Source organism: Colobus angolensis, unplaced genomic scaffold, assembly GCF_000951035.1.
Source record: "Colobus angolensis palliatus isolate OR3802 unplaced genomic scaffold, Cang.pa_1.0 Scaffold38, whole genome shotgun sequence".
NCBI lineage: Eukaryota > Metazoa > Chordata > Mammalia > Primates > Cercopithecidae > Colobus > Colobus angolensis.
Window position 1 is genome coordinate 3,606,573 of NW_012117154.1, and position 17,007 is coordinate 3,623,579.

The window sequence follows — 17,007 nt, forward strand, 5'->3', positions numbered from 1 at the left end:
TGCACATGTACCCTAGAACTTAAAGTATAATAATAAAAAAAAAAAAAAAAGAAAAGCAGGGCAGTGAGAGTGTTTGTGTATCTGTGTGTATCCATGCATGGGAGCATGTGCTTATGTGCCCACATACATGAGCATGTGTGAACATATATGTGCGTCCATGCATATGTGCATGTGTGTGCAGAAGTACCCACGCATGTGTGCTTGTGTGTGAATGTGTGTGTGTGCATGCATGTGTGTGCCCATGCACACATGTGTAGGCATCAAAGAGACTTTCATTTGAAAGGAGACCTTTAGTATAATATTTATGATAAATATTTCAAAATTGAGTTTTAGTGATGTGCAAAACAGGAGGAAGATGCTGGTACCGAGGCTTGGCACCCCAGCTGCCTGAGCCAAGTCCTCAGGCAGTGAGGGAGATGTAGGTTAGTGAAGCTGGGAGTGGGGGTTATTTAGCTCTGAAGATTGGATTGCTGGTATCTTGTTTTGATCTAAGAGCCAACATGAGAGATATACAGACTTCAGACAGGGAAAAGAGCATGGTCAAAATGACAACTGAGAATAAGGTGGCCATCCTTGGTCAGAAAAGTGCTGACCTGTGCAGAGGTCTTTCTTCAGGTAAGGGCTCCTCCAGGTAAGGGCTCCTGGCCTCTCTGCATGCCTTGGGCCGTGCCTCTTACTCTCCATCCTCACACCCTCAGGAGAGAGTGATGCAAGATGAATGGATCCTAAAATTAAAATCCAGTAACTGTTTCGACTTACTGGCAATTCAGTGAATTAACAAGTTGGCACCAGGCAGTGGCCCTTTCCCACTAAAAAAAACACCTCACATGCATTCCCCAAGGAAGGGGCTGAAACTTGTAAGTTTGTGTCTGGGGCCCAGAGGGCATGAGCACAGAGATCCAAAGGGGTTGATGCTTTCCCTACCGCTAGTGGGGCAGGCTGTGGTAGGGTGCATGACTGAAGCTTGAAATTGAATTAAGTAGCTTCATGCAATGGCTTCTCTTGATGGCATAGGATAAACATCATGAATAAAGAAGTAGCAGCAGTAATCCAAGAATGTTTGTTTGCAAGTGGCTCAAAATGCTACCTGAAACCAAGAATGGGTACTGTAATCAAAGGAATGGAAGCCACCTTGACCCAGAGGAAAAAGAGATGTTAAACTCTGCAGCTATTTCTCAGAGGAATAGAATTTTGTTTTCTGTTTGTAGAGATGGGAATAGTCATCCCTTAAGGAAGAAGACAGTAATTTGCTGCATTTTTAGGACTTGTAATTGTACAGGCAAATTCAAAATTCAGGTATCAGTAAAATTATAGCTAGATATTGCTGCCTCCTTTGTGGATAGCTATCCTCACTTCATGGGAGAGCACCCCTTTATCTGCTGAAGAGATGTCTTTTTCATTTGCTAAGGGCAAGAACGGAAAATAAGTCACTTTGATTAAAGGTGTTGAAAGTTGGAGTAGATTTAAATGTCCTTTTGTATTTGACTATAATTTCTAGTAATTGAAATATTTTCACCAATTGGTTTTGTTGTCACAACCATGATATATTCATTCATACAATAATGTTTATGAAGCACCTACTATGTACCAGACACAGTGCCATATATGTGTATATTATACACATACACAGGAGATACATATAGATAGATAGATAGTTTTAAAAATGAATTAATACTATTGGATATTCAATAGTATTAATTCATTTATAAATATTTCTTGCATGATAACTACTAGTCTATCAGGTATCTGCTAGACCTTGAGAAGGAAGTATGAAGATAACTAAGACATGTTTCCTATTTTTCTGAAGCCACAATCTGGTCAAATTCACGTAACTTGATCCCAATTTGCAGAGAATTTAAAAGTTTGGGGATCGTAACTATTTGTACTGAAGACAGAAAAAATAAAAAGGGAAAGAGAAAAAGAGGACCATCAAAAAAGAAGCTCTAAAGGTGAGGAAAAATACATCAAGAGATTTGTAAGACTATAAACGGAAACATCTGACTGATATCATCTAGTGTGAAGAGGGCACATAGGAAAAGAATGTGATTTAAAAGCACAACTCAAGGAGCTGCTAAGTGTATCACAGCCTCTAGTTAGCAGAAAAGTAAATAGGAACCTTGTATTTTCTGCCCAATGTTGAATTTAGTTGAATTATAAAGGAGCGATTGAAAGGCTTCCAAAGGCTGAAATATTTTCTAAAGCATATCAGATGTTCAATAATAATGCAGTCATCTAGGGTAGATAAAACAAAGTTTGTGGACATTTGAACTTGCATGGATTTAAGAGATTATTCAAACCTATATTTATAAAATCATGTTACTCTGAAAAGTATGTTAAGACAATAGTAACTTAGCTATGATCTTCCATTGCTCTAATGGATCCAGGCAAAAATGTCATGAGCAAAGGTCAAATTTTTAAGAGACAATCCAACAATATGCACAGCATGTCATCAAAAAGAAGCTTCAACCCTCTAATTATGTAAAGGCCTGCACAAATAGGACAGTCTTTTAACCCAGAAGCTCAGTCTGTGCCCTAAATCACACACAAAGGGAAAATGGTGGCGTGTTATCTCAGGTGGAAGCATAAAGTACTTAACTGGATGACACACAATTGAGGTGGGTGCCTGCTAGGACTTGAGTGGTCACTGAAGAAAAATAAAAGCAAGAAGGAAGAGGCAGCCAGCGGTACAACTGGAGTCACCACGGGGATTCTAACAACCACAGCCACCAGACAGCGCCAGAAACAACAGCTAATATGGCTGAGTGCCTCCTCTGCGGACCTCTTCACCTATGTTATGCTATGTGCATCTAACAGAAGCCCAGTACATAGTCACCAATGCCATTCCCATTTTACAGATGCAGGAAGTGAAGCTGAGAACGCCTATCCAATATGCCCACAGGCTCATCGGTCTTTTCTCTGGTCCTCCTCACATTCAGGCTGAACAGCTGCAGAAAGCCATGGCATTTATCCTGCATTTTTCTCCATTTGCCTTGCAAATAAATGCCAACAATACAAAAAAAAAAAAATAGTTGAAATAAAAGCACCCACAAATAATAGCTCATCTTTTCCCCTGAGGAGGTAGACAGAATGAAAATAAATGAAGCCATCATTCTTTATTGGATGCTGGCAAGAATCTTGACCTGGTATGGAAGATTATTTGCTGGATAAACAATTCTTATTTTATATATTTTTATGTATTTATAAAGCTCATTTCAGCTAGGCCTTATCCCATAAAACCCAAGGGAACTGCAGTAATTCAAAAGTGAAGATACATTTTTGAAATGGAATCAGAACGGTGCTGTAGAAAATGGATAAAATGAGAAAGAAAACTGGATTCTGTAAGAGTGGATAGATCAGTCTGTGAAGGAAAGTCTACAGGCAGCTACTTCAGGGTGAAAAGGAAAAAGTGGTTCTTCAGATGAGAACTACAATTGGCAGCCATATGTTGGATTCCAGCTGAAGATGTGTTGTATTTGCCCTGTACAATGGTTTACAAATATCCAAGCCAACACTAAAAAAGCTGTGAATTTCCATAGAAAACCCAGATTTCTGGCTTCTCTTAAAACACAAGCCCATACTAAGGCCCACATTTCCACTTGTTATCCGTTGGCAGGGTCTTGCTAGAATCTTTTCCTTTAGACAGCAGTGAACTCTGAAATGGCCCATGTCCCCATCACTCCTTTGACCCGGTTCTTAGCCTCTGCATTCTATTATCTGCCAGGCCCTGCAGACCTCAGAGCGTGCAGCTTTCTTGTTTTGATACCAATTTGAACAGGGGTTCAAGTTGAAGACCAAACTACTGGCTGACCTAATGTTAGCCAGTTACCATCACCTTATGTAATTCAGTGAGGCCAACTCCCAAACACTGGCTACAGTAAGACCTCTCCCCTTTCAGAAGCCCTCAGTGTGGCAGTTTTAAAACCCAGCCCTCGCATGTTTAACAGTCTTCCCCTCAAGCAGTGGGGGGCCTCTTTCTCTGCAATCAGGGCTTCCTGGGCTCTGTGACTGCTTGCCTAATAGAATACAAGAGGAATGATAGCTGTGTCAGTTTCCAGGCCCAACCTAAGGAAACGGGCTATTTCCACAGACTGTGTCTTGGGCCATTTGAGGAAGCTAAAGCACCTTGTGGAGAGGCCCGCACAGGGAGAACACAGCCAGGCCAGTGAGCCACTTTGGAAGTGGATGCCCAGCCTCAGGAGAGCCTCTGCAGCATGGCACCCTCACTAGACCCCACCCACATTTCAGATTCATAAAATAAGTGACTGCTGTAGTTTTAATCCGATGAACTTTGGGATGATTTGTTATGCAGCCATCAATAAACAGAGCACCCATTTGGTCTGAACACTGAGAAGGGCTTTCATAGCACATGAGGGAGAACCAGGAAGGTGCACTTCCCTGAGCGACGGCCCCCACGTGGTCTTACTCACCTGGCCGATGTGCCTTTGGAACTGCCATATTCATTACTCTTCCTCCATCCTGAGGTTTGGGGGGAGATGCAGTGAATCTGCAGATTCCCGATTCGGAAGGGGTGCTGGAGGTCAGACTGTCCGTGTACTCATTTGTCCCTGCCGTCAGCTGTTCGGATGACGTGTCTGATATGAAGCACTCTGTGATGGTGAACTTGGCGTGTCTCAGTTGCTCTTCCATCTTGGCGTGTTCATAGGCCCTGGCCAGTTCTTCGTAAGTGGAGGAGGCACTTTCTGTGGAGACCATGCTGCTTCTTGCTCGATCTACACCATGAAAGAGAGAAACAAGATGGATGACTCACCATCAGAAGTCTGAACCAATGGCATGGCCCTTCCTGGCTTGGGACTGTTTTCTTCCAGATCACGGTGGGACCTGGTAGGAGTTCTGGTTTCTTGTCAGAGGCTCCTGAGGCCAGCTTCACAAGCCTCAGCAGATCCGGCTAAGGGAAGCTTTGTTGCAACCAAATTGCTGTAGTCAGATGTTCCAGCTTGGGACATTTCCATAAATAAGTAATGCATTCCCTCTAAAAAAGTCCTGCTTTTAGTGAAAACAGCAGGAGTGGCAGTACCCCTCTCTCTGCTCCAACCTGCAAATGGATCTGTGCCCTAGAGACTCTTTCACTGGCATGAATGATTTGAGCTGCAGTTCAGCTTCTGGGGCCTCAGTTCAGCAAGCAAGATGTGACGATATTTAGAAATAAAGATGTGACATTGCACGGAAATTGGCCACAAGTGTAGAATGCTCCGCAACCCCTGGGATGCATCTTCTGTGGTGATTACCCTCTATGGGGACTAGAAAACCATCAGGACAAAAACCGGTGCCCACATGCCTTTGAGCTGGGCCACGTCATCTTGGTCAGGGAGATATCTGCATTTCAAATGCACTAAATAGTTTTAAGGTCACCTCTGTGGAACTCTGAGACTCTTCTAAGAGAAATCACAGTCATAAAAATAAATTCACATGGCGACGATCTACCTCTGGAACACTGTTTTTGAAATGTATCCTCAAGAACAAAAGAAAAATGAGTATTAAAATTTCCTACAGCTATTAGATTCAGGCGTAATTTCTTTTCAATATTTAAGGAGGGAGTGGTGGGCAACCCAGTGCTATTCTTAGGCCCTGTCTTCTCTCTGAAGTGAAAACTTGGTGGTTGATGGCATAGACTGAATGACTTACCTTATAACCAACCCCTGTTTAATTGTCAAACGGATCAGCCTATGTTCCCTATAGAGGGTGCTGTGACCTCATCATGTAACTTCAAGTGCAGTGTCTTAATCCTGGAGAAGGTAGTGGGTCAGGCGCCCTCAGAGTGTAATCAGCAATTATTGCAATCACGGGGGTGCAAATTTAAAAATGTCTCTATTTCTCCCAGTGGGGTAGGAACTAAATGGAGAAATAAGCTTGGGTCTAAGATTCAGGACACCTACAGAAGAGATGCAGTTTGGCTCTGTGTTGCCTTGTGTGGAGTAAAGGCTATGCAGTTGTATTGGTAACTGTTAGATAAACCACTTAACAATTTGAAAGTGACCTTCAAAAGAACATCAATAGGAGGGAGGAAGTCCTTTCTCCCCTCCCCAAGGAGCCCATGAAGCTTGAGGTGTGGGGACTGTGCTGGTCTCCAGGGATGGAAGAGGCGGCGTCAGGGCCTACCTGTGTCTTGCGAGGGGCTGACGCTGTAACTGTCGCTCTCTTTGTCTACTGATCCTGTAGCCCTGGGTGTTGGCAGCCTCCAGTCTGTGGTGAGGGTGTGTGCTGAGATGGTGGGGTGGGGTCTGTTGAGGGTCCACTGGCTGGCATAGCGGTTTCTCGCTGTGGGCCCAGCCTTGGCATTCCTCCTGGTGGTGGGATCTGTGAAGAGCCAAGAATTGTGTCTGTCTTTGTCTGCAGAGGAGTGTGGTCAGCTGAGAGCAAGAGCGGAGGTCAGTGTCACCCACCCAGCCCTGCCGAGTTGCCCACACCCTCCAGGAAAACTTCCTTGACTTCTCCTGTGCAGAGGATACTTTCCCTTTCCTTTATGGTTTGAAACCTTCCTCTGATACTTACGTGTTTAATCAGCCCTGAAAGGAAAAGAATACCCTACTTGGATTCAGAAGTTACATATTTGAGTCTTGCTCTTGGCCTTTAATAATGTTATGATGCTTCTAAAAGCTAGAAATGGAATGAGGGGAGACTGACAACAATTACAGGACAAAACAAGAAAATTTCAAATAGTGATGAAGATTATAAAGAAAATAAAACCAATGACTGTGCTAGAGAATGACTTGAGAGAGGTACTTCAGTTATGATGTTTGCAACTGCAATTAAATGAATGATGGTACAAAAAAATAACGTTATGACCTGATGCACATCATTTAACCTTCCTGGGCATCATCATCTTCTGTAACACAAGGAAGCTCAGCCCGACGTGTTCGAACACGACCTCCTTTCTACAACCTTAGGTGTTGTTATGAGTGAATCATGTAACCCCAAAAGATATGTTCACGTCCTAACCCCCAGGACCTCAGAATGTGTGATCTGGTTCAGAAATAGGGTCATTACAGATGAAGTTAGCTAAGACGAGGTCATACTGGAATGGGGTTGGCCCTTAATCCACTATGACTGGTGTCCTTATAAGAAGAGAACACAGACACAGGAGGGGAGAGGGCCATGGGATGATGGAGGTGGAGACTGGAGTGCTACAGCTGCAAGCAAATACATTTCTGTGCTGTGAAGCCACCCATTTGGTGGTACTACGTTAAAACAGCTCTAGGAAACTAATACAGATGTTGCCTGTATTTTTGTTTCTCATATTACTACTCATTGTTTTAATGATGACTGTTTTATTCATTCAATTGAAAGCTCCTAGAGCAGAGGAACCATATTGTTACGTCCCAACTCTCCTTAAGCCCCTTGCGTATGATAACACATCTCTTTAATGGAATTGTCCTAACTTCAACACAGACACCTTGGGTTATTTAATATGGAGAACAAAGGGTTAAGCTGGTGCCAGATGGGTTTCGTTTTCTCTAAATCTGGAACCAAAGGCAGCAAGTCGATGGGGTGGATGGAGCTCAACCCTTTGGCGAGCTAAGAAGGATGTTCCACCAGCAGAGACTGTCAGGTATCAGAGTGGGCTACGACATTGCCTTTTCCAGAATTCTGTGGAAAACAAGAGAGGTTCAGTTACCTGGAATGATTTTTCGGGGGCTCCAGCCTGGAGGCAGTCGAAGGTCCTAGATGGCTCTTTTCTACCTTTGAATTCTCTGCTTCTCAAACAGCAGTTTGATGCAGTTATATTTCAGTATGGTCTGGTCACTTCTAAACCCAGCAGACTATATTCACTGTTGGGCCCTCACAAAGTTTCAAAGGAGCAAAACTGACAGAGCCAGCCTGTAATGTTATTGCACTGATTTATTTATGTGCTTTCATGAGCCTGGCAGTGTCTCCAGGGCAGGGGCAATGGTATCTCTCTTTGGATCCATCCATAGAACCTACAATAATTCCTACATACAGAGTTTTCTGAAGGAATTCATAGACCTAGGGTTACTTTATGAAGGCAATGGAAGCTCAGAGAGAAGTGACACAGCTGTTAAGTGAAAAAACTATAACCCAAACCTTTTGCCTTTTCAGTTCAGATAATGCCTGTTACTTGACCACATATGGCCAAATCCTGAGTGTCTAAGTTTCCTAGTATAGTGTCTACATGACCCTGGCTTGCTTATAATTCCATGTTGGAACTTGAAAGGCTAACACTGGGAAGATGCAATGACTTTGTTTTTAAATGGAAGATTTCCTCATTGCAAGTTTCTAGTTAATTGGACTTTGAACTTAATCTATCATTCTGTGTTGCTGGAGAGGCATGTTAAGATGGCAGCCAAAGAGATAGATTTTAAGATTTCCTAAATCATCAGAATACTCAATCTTGGTGAATATTTTCTGGTGCATTGATTTTAAGACACATTTCATCCCTTACTTGCACAATTCCATGGAAGACTTCATTAGAAGATTTTTTTTTTGGCCTTGATGAGAATGTAAATGAGTTATGCTGGAGCTCTACACAACCAGGTATGAATGATAATTGGGTTTCTTCACTGAAATGCTAGGAAAGAGGTCCTCAAAAAGACAGAAAAACATTATGATGGGTAAGAGGCTAAATGTCTTCCAGGCACTATCGACTTGATAAGTGGAGCTTAAATAACTGGAGCTTGTTATTTAAATGCTAATGAGTTTTTTCCAGAAAATTACCCAGTCCCTTACATAAGTTTTGAAAATTTTCATTTTTATTCTGCTTTAAGTTTCTTGCAACTACAACTGTTGCAGCTCATTCTGAGCAGGTTTATGTCTGGCATGGAAGTTGGGGGGTAGTTGGGGGGTATAGTTTGCCAGTCCTACTTCAAGGATACAATTATTTCCTCCAATCCCCCAAACCTTGACCCTCGTTTCTTCTCCTTGAGCTCCCTCCCCAGTGGTGGGGCAAAGATCTTCACTGTCATAGCCCCTTTCCTCATTAAGATCACCCTATTTGGAAAATTCCATGGGAAAGTCGCACATGTCAGCCTTGATTCAAAGTCAGGTCTCTTTTCAAGTTAATTTTGTTCATAATCTCTTTTTTCTAGATGAGAACAGTTTTACTGGTGGCCTGATAATGTTGAAAATATAGGTCAGGATATTAGTTTCCTTAAATCACAGCCCTCAGTTCTGTTCTGCACTAGGCAGGCATCCTAGGATCAAAATTGTCTCAGTATGTAGAATGCTGGAGTATTTGACACATTTATTTTTTAATAATTGGGTTTTTAGAACCATTGTTTTGTACCTGAACTGAACTCTGCTGTATGATAATGCCTAAGATAGCAGCTAAAATAAAATTTTTACTTGGATTCCATGGTTAGCCTTTTTTGTGTAACTTACTAGCTCATCTACTAAGCAAATAAATGCTGGGATTTACTGCCGCTTCATGGAAAGTATTTTGTTAAGCTCCCAGTATTCTAATGTAAATAAAACTCGGTGATTAAGCATCACGCCTGCTCAGCAGCCCATGAGTTGGAGGGCGTGGGATATAAATAGCTCATGGCCTTTCAACCTGGGGTCTGAACCCTAATTAAGCTTCTGCCCATTGAATCAGATTATTTTAATTATCCCAAATTTGGGATGACAGAGGATTTTGTAGATAATAGGGTTACAGAACGTGTCATATGTACTGTGATCATGCTTTTTAATCTGTTTTTGTCCGTGCCATTGGTTTCCATATCTTGTAGTTGTGGAGGTCCAGCTTTACGTAACAAATTTACTATTTGTCTCATAGAGAGGATGAAACTAGGAGATCTGAACACTTCCTCATGTAACTAACAAATGTTTAACCAGCACTGCTAGTCCCATCCTGGGTGACAGAAGTCATTTTGTTTTGTTTTTTTTTCAGAGTCTCAACAGTAGATTCGAGTCCATGTCATAAGCTTTTGTCATTGAATGTGCATATGTGTGAAGTCTACTCTTTAGTCTCTACATATCCTATATGTAGCATCTCTACCTAAAGGCAATGTATAATGACTGAGAATGAGAGCTTTGGAATTAGGCTGCCTGGGCTGGAAGTTCATATTCACTACTCCCTGGCTGTGTCACTGGCCAAGTGACCTTGTCAGACCTGCCTAATCCCCTAGTCTCTGAGACTAGGTGATGTCATCACCCACCTTAAGAGCTGTCCTGAAGTTTGAATGAGATTAATGTGCCCAAGTGCTCTGGGCACAAGGGGCAGGCTCAGCTGGCCCTGCCTATGATTCCTGTGCAGCAAACATGACTCAACATCTTTTTTTTTCCCATTCCCATTGTTGCGATCTCAGAACATGATGGCTGATTGGTATTTATCCACTACATGCCTGTGTCAGACACTGTGGCTGGTATGCAGATGAGGACATGAATAGAGTCCTAGTTTTCCAGTGTATTATAATCCACAGGAGAGACAGAGAAGTAATCAGTGCAGCAGAACAGCCAAGGGATGTGTTTTCACACACTGACAGAGATAAATAGCAAATTGTTATGATTTCTCCCACCCTTATAAGAATCTGTTGCAACCCTCTGGCAAACTAATAAAATGCCTAGAAACATAACTTCTACAATGCAGTCATTCTGGTGTGCAAGCAACATGTTTTAGATGCTCTTCTTAAAAATAAAGAATTCTTGCAATGACAACACAGTCCTAACACATAAAATAGAATCATGATGTCTTTTCTAGCTGAGAAAATAGAGAATACAAATGAATCTCTGCAAATATGCCCAACTGCGGTGAGAAGAACCTGCTCCATGGAATTCACTGAGGTAGAAACACCTGGGCAGAGGTGAGAAGCTCTGGTGCAAGAAGTTAGTGGGGGAACTGTGCTTCAGAAAGTTCATGAGTTTCAGACTCTTGAACCCAGTGTGGGGCCAGTCACCCATCATTTCTAATTCTAAATAAAACATGGAGTGTTGTCAGTCCCTCGCACTGTGGTTTTTGAGGAACATTTAACAAAAAAAAGATCCAGAAGATCTTTTACTAATACAGAGGGTTCTGCAAGTGCTAAATGAATAAGCTCATTTTGGAGAGTGAGGGGGGAACCAGAGACTGATGCATGCATTTGAGTAGATTTGCTTGATGTTGGTAAACATCATTTAGTGAAATTCATCACAAAGGAAACAAACATTGTTCTATAAGCTGCAGTGTTTCCCTGTGATCATCAGGCTAAGCCCCAAGGACAGCATCTCAGCACTCTCAGAATGAAATGCACCTGCCACATGCTGGCTTAGGGTACCCTGCAAGATGAGGACAGCTATTTCTCTGTCTCACCTTTTCCCTGCCTTTCACTGTGTCCCAGTGCCAACTTCCATCCTCATCATGTGAGGAACCTTGGGAGCTTTTCCCTGCCGCCCCCTCTGCTCCCGCTGTCACTCTGATCTTGTTTCATGTCTTCTCCTTACTGGAGGTCTTCCCGAATGACTTGGACCCAAGACAGCCCCTCCCACTGCTCCACATGCCCGCTGACTCACCATGGCTTCATTCTCTTTCTGTCTAGGATTTACTGAGACATGAGAAACACTTTAGTTCCATGTCTAATGTCTGCCCCCTGACTAGAATGAAATGAATGTCTTGTTGTGTCTTACTCATGGTGTATCTCCGTCACACAGCACTGAGCCATATATATAAACTGAAACCTGAATAAATATTTTTGAAAGCTGAATGAACGCATTAACATTCCCAGCCCTGCTTCCAACTGTATAGCCATGAGATACACACACGTCTCTCCCACGTGCATCCTGCCTGCCACTCACTGATCACTGGTTTACAGTATCTGCTTGACTCAGGTTCATGTCTCTATTGATATTTTACTTGCCAACAGATCAACTTCCCCATTATTCTGGGGCTGACCATGCAGCCGGAAGGTTGCCAGTGCTTTTGTTTTGGGCTGCTTCTTCTCCTGTCTTAACTATTTATGACTAGCTTTATGCATTCTTGGCTGCTAGCTGACCAGTGAAAGAAAAGTAGAAATGCATGTTGCTTTTTACCTGGCAGCAAGAACTGATGTGCTGGAGGGGTCCTGCCCTGCTGCGTTACACACAGGAAACATTTCTAACCCTTGCGGCAGTGTTTCTCAATGTGGGGTCCAAACAGCCAGCATTAGAATCACCCAGGGTATCTGTCAGCATGCAGATTCTTAGGCCAGAATCTCTTGGTGGAGGCCTGGAATTGGTATTTTAAATAAGCACCAGGTGATTCTGATGCGTGTAAAGGTGGAGAATGAGACCCAGGGCATCTGCTCTGTTGTCTCTTTTGCCTACTCTTCCGCTACCATTTCTAACAGAATGCTGAAGCCAAAGCTGCATCGCTCTAAAAATCAAATCCTTTCAATATCTATAACTTTTTCTGATGTAGCAGCAAAAAAGTGGCTCTTAAACCCACTGGAGCAGTGTCTTGAAGTAGCAGCAAGCCACACCAGGCAGTTCACAGTGGAGAAGCCAATGGCTGAAGAGACGTCCAAGTCCTTGAATCTTTTTTTTTTTTTTTAAACAGAGTCTTGCTCTGTCACCCAGGCTGGAGTGCAGTGGCGCAATCTCGGCTCACTGCAAGCTCTGCCTTCTGGGTTCACGCCATTCTCCTGCCTCAGCCTTCTGAGTAGTTGGGACTACAGGCACCTGCCACCAGGTTAATATTTTGTATTTTTAGTAGAGACGGGGTTTTCTCCGTGTTAGCCAGGATGGTCTCGATCTCCTGACCTCGTGATCCACCCGCCTCGGCCTCCCAAAGTGCTGGGATTACAGGCGTGAGCCACTGCGCCCAGCCTGAATCATTTTTTAAGAGCAAGGCTCTGGCACACACCCCTTTGCAAAGCTAATTCCCACTCATATCTCGTTTATGTCTTCAGAATGTACTAATGAGATCAAAGAAGAAAGGGGGGAAGAAGATTAGACAAAAGGAAGAGGTAAAAGATTTCTTTCAAATGTAGAATGTTCTTGAAAACATTTTTTAAATGAATTTCAATGCCTGCTGAAACTGTTTTCTGTATATTACAATGTTATTTTGTAGGCAACGGGTTTACTTCATAAAGCTCACTGCATTTTGCAAATGCTGCTCAAGCTAGGATTTATGAAGAATAGCTTTTAACATTATAATACTTATTTTTCTAATAATAACACACTAAGAATGTAAATTTTTGCACAGAAATTGATTAGAGATTTGAAAGCTAGACATCAAAGTTTCCAAAATGATGACAATCAGGACATCAATTTCTCAGTCTTTAAAGAGATTTAGGAATGATTCCAATTATGAAGAAATAAGAGTATCTAATTAATAAGCTCTAGATATAGATGAGGGGATTTACCTTCATTGCAGTAATTACTTTCCATATATTATGGATGCAAATATTAATAACAGAATCCAACATAATCTTCACTTTAACCAGAACTATAAGAAAAGCATAAGCTTTGGGGATAGACAGGTCTGTTGCTGAATCTTGGTTTTACTACTTATGTGTGCAACTTTATGCTGTTTGCATAATTTATCTGAGGCTACAGTTTTCTCATCTGCAGAATAGAGGCTATGACACCTACTTCACGAGTAGGTATCTTACAGGATTGTTGCAAAGATAACTTGCATGACATCATCTTTCTATCCCAATACTGGCATACAGCAGATACACACTAATGTGGATTACCTTCTTCCTTTTCTGTGTTGCCTAAATTAAAAAAAAAATACATGTACCTGAAATTTCTAGCACTTTTTATAGTAAACTAATACTAACAGTCATTCAACTGACACAATAATACCCAAGATCCATTTATAACAGTTCATTATCCCAACTAGAGATGTTATTATACCCATTTGTTTCTCAGGCATAGGTATGAAAAGCCACACATTTTCCTTTGAGAGAGAAAGAGCATTACTATGTTTTCAGCATTGTTAACACCCACACATTTTAAGTGTTGTTGACCACTCACTCGTTCCCGGCCGAGCATCTGAAACATCCACTAAGGGCCCAGTGGCCTGAGACACCGATTGGTAATGGACCGTGTGAGTGACCGTCAGGGACTTCTGCTTAGCTGCCTCTCCAAAGTCAGCATCCGTCAACAGAACCGTGGAGCGATCATCTACAGAACGGCAGGAACACAGAAAGCCAAACACGTTTACCTCCCTTCCAACCACTCCCTGGCCTTTTCTCTCCTGAGGCACTTGTGTTACGGTTAATGACAACCACAATAATAGCCTCATCTAAAGTGACAAAAATGAATGCAAATTCAAGCACTGAATCAGCATTACTCTAGAGTGCTAGGAATAGAAGCTTCTTCCTAGGGGTTGGTTTTGGGAGCACTGAGCTAAGAAGAACCATGACTATGCAGAGAAGGAGCTCTCCTTTCTCTTTGGGCTTGGTTTTTCATTAAGCTAACATTGATGTGAACTCTGGATTTATGTGTTTGTCAAAAGCTTCTCTGAGACATCATCTGCAGTGCCAGCCCCCTCACCAGTGATGAGGCTGTCAATGAAGATGGATCCCTTTGGCTGCTGGGAAGCTCTGTTTGCAGGACTAGAAAATCGCCACTCACTGCAGTTCTCTCTACTGAGGCTTGCTCTTATTCTGAACTTGGCAAATGTTTGGAGGGAAAATAAAGAGAAGAAAACATGCCAGTCTTCAGAGCTTATTGATTCCTCTATTTTAAAGGACTCAAGGTACGTTCCTTTTCTTCCCACCTCCTGTAAGCTTTAATTACTCTAGAACACCCATTAACTGACTTCTCCTACGTGATTCACTTGTCAGACTTCCCAAGTCCTACTGCCGTGGGCACCTGAAGGTGAGCAAGGCAGGAGCCTGGCTTTGGATGGGTTCTGGGCATCTCAGTGTTTGGAGCAGGAGCCACTGTTTGAGCTGGGTCATTATTTGGTGGTCCAGGGTTCTCATTACTACCTTGTGATATGTTCCATACTTTTTAAAGAGCTTTTTTACTCCAAGGGAGACTTTGGCTAGGATATATAGATTTTTCATAAATTTTCAAAGACTGCAGCCCAGGATGCTGTTGCTGGGAGTTTATCAGTCAGCAGGGACCACGCTGCAGCCTGCCCTGACACTGCAACAGGGATGCGAAAGTCGTAAACAACACAGCTCGACGCCCATGCCCAAAAAAGGCTCTGAACAGAATGAACCTTACAAAATCCAATTACTCAGGCTCTGGCAGGAAAGGAAAGCCTCTCGAAGTTAGAATAAAATTTCTTGGCAGAGAAATAGAGGAAAGGCTGCCAAGATGTCTGTGAGTATCCCAGCGCGTGGTGCGGTGAGGGTGGCACCACAGCAGGCGCCAGGGCCTGGCCTGGAGGTCCGGCCCCGTGGTGGTCACTCGACTCCTCAAAGAGGGGGTGGCTCTTCCACAGAGACAGTGTCCTACAACTGGACCCAGCACCAGAGGCTCCATGTCTACATTTGTTTTTTCATTAATGATGGGAGGTGTCTCAGTTTCTAGCATGCAGGCCTTTTCAGATCACACCAGATGATCTGTGGGGCTAGGTCACACACTTTTCATGGAAAATTTTGGGCGCCCGTCTGATCATAAGGTTAACCATTCATACTAGTTGGAAATTAATGTCACTGTAATATTGGATTCTTGTAGTCAGAGCCCGGAGCATTTTAAAGCACCACAGTTCTACTTCCCAGTAATTAGAAAATGCCATTGACCAATTGTCAGGCATCACAAGGAGGTCAAGGGCTCTTGCTGTTAGACGATCCTCCATGGACGGGGATGGATCTCTGGCTAAGGGTCATATTTACAAATGGAAATGACTGGCAGAATTTCTCTGGTGTTAAGCCCCCAGTGACCAGCTCCTGGCAGGCCATAGACCACTCATGGCATCTGCCTAGCTATCTATTTTCATAGCCATATGTAGGATTATTAAGTCTAGTGAGGTGCATTTAGCAAATATTGTAACCGTGTTATATAACCGTGGTGACCTCCACAAGCTATGTAACCTCTCTACGTCTCAGTTACAAAAGAACCTTTTCCTATGTGGGCTGGAAGGGTTAAATTAAATCATGCATATAAAGCGCTTATAAAATTACATGGTCAAAGGAATTACATTCTGATTTTTGAAATTTTTTCAAAGGAAATTTTTAGTTTTAATGCCCCATCTACTGGGTGAAACAAAAGAGATTCCAGGTCTACCTTTCCCCTTCCCAAAAAAAGATTATCAAAAGCAAAACATAGTAGCTTATCCCTTATCCTGATATAAGCAAGCTAATAAAATCTTGTGTACTTTAGGGCAGGTAGTGCCTCCTCATATACATGGTTTAACTGAAGCGTTTCACTGAAGTTAGCCCATCAAGAGCCACTTTGGACTTGACCAGTCTTGCTTTAAGTGCTGCTATACCTGGACCAAATGCGACTCCAGCTAGGAGAATCCAGGCCTTAGAATTTAGGAGCCATTAGGTCAAGATGTCTCCAGTGGTGGGTGGGGCAGCAGAAGGGCAAGGGTTGATGGTGGAGGTGTTCTGCCCACGTGGCCTCTTACCGCTGCCTTCCTGGCAGGAGGGAGCCGGGCTAGGTGCTGAGAGTCAGGCAGTTTATCCAGACCACAAGGAAGGGTTCCGCTGGAACCCATGCCAGCAAACAACTTCCAAAACAAACACAGCCAGGTTTGAAAAGAGGCAGCCTTGGAGCCTGCCTCAGAGTGTTTCCATGGGCACTTAAAAGCTTGGGTAACTTCTGGTTGAGGGTTTCTTGGAAGCAGCCTGTTGGTGTGGAAGCAGGTGGCCTGCTGCTGTGCTAGCTGTCACTGGAGACAGACAGCATGGTGGTGAGTGTGGCCAGGTGGGGAACCTGGTTCTGTGCCTGTCTCTGTGACCTTGGAATGCTACACAGACCTCTCCACATCTTGGTTACAAAAGCAAGACTTCTTTCATAGGTTGGTTGAAAGGTTAAACTAAGTAATGCACATGAAATGCTTACAAACACTATGTGACATTTACAGAATTCTCAATACATGTTAGCTATTCTTCTCATTATTATTGGAAAGGAAATACAAGGTATTTCACTGCAGAAGAAATAGAATAATCGAGG

At 42.9% G+C, this 17,007-nt stretch overlaps 1 protein-coding gene across 1 annotated transcript in view; it reads right to left on the minus strand.

Moving 5' to 3' along the window:
• Window positions 1-17,007, minus strand: part of DSCAM (Down syndrome cell adhesion molecule) — an 849,899-nt gene that overhangs the window by 24,134 nt on the left and 808,758 nt on the right. Inside the window, exons 30-32 of the mRNA XM_011954055.1 lie at window positions 13,906-14,055; window positions 6,118-6,315; window positions 4,428-4,730 (exon numbers count right to left, since the gene is read on the minus strand). Coding sequence (XP_011809445.1) covers window positions 4,428-4,730; window positions 6,118-6,315; window positions 13,906-14,055 — 651 coding nt within the window. The remainder of the gene's footprint in view (window positions 1-4,427; window positions 4,731-6,117; window positions 6,316-13,905; window positions 14,056-17,007) is intronic.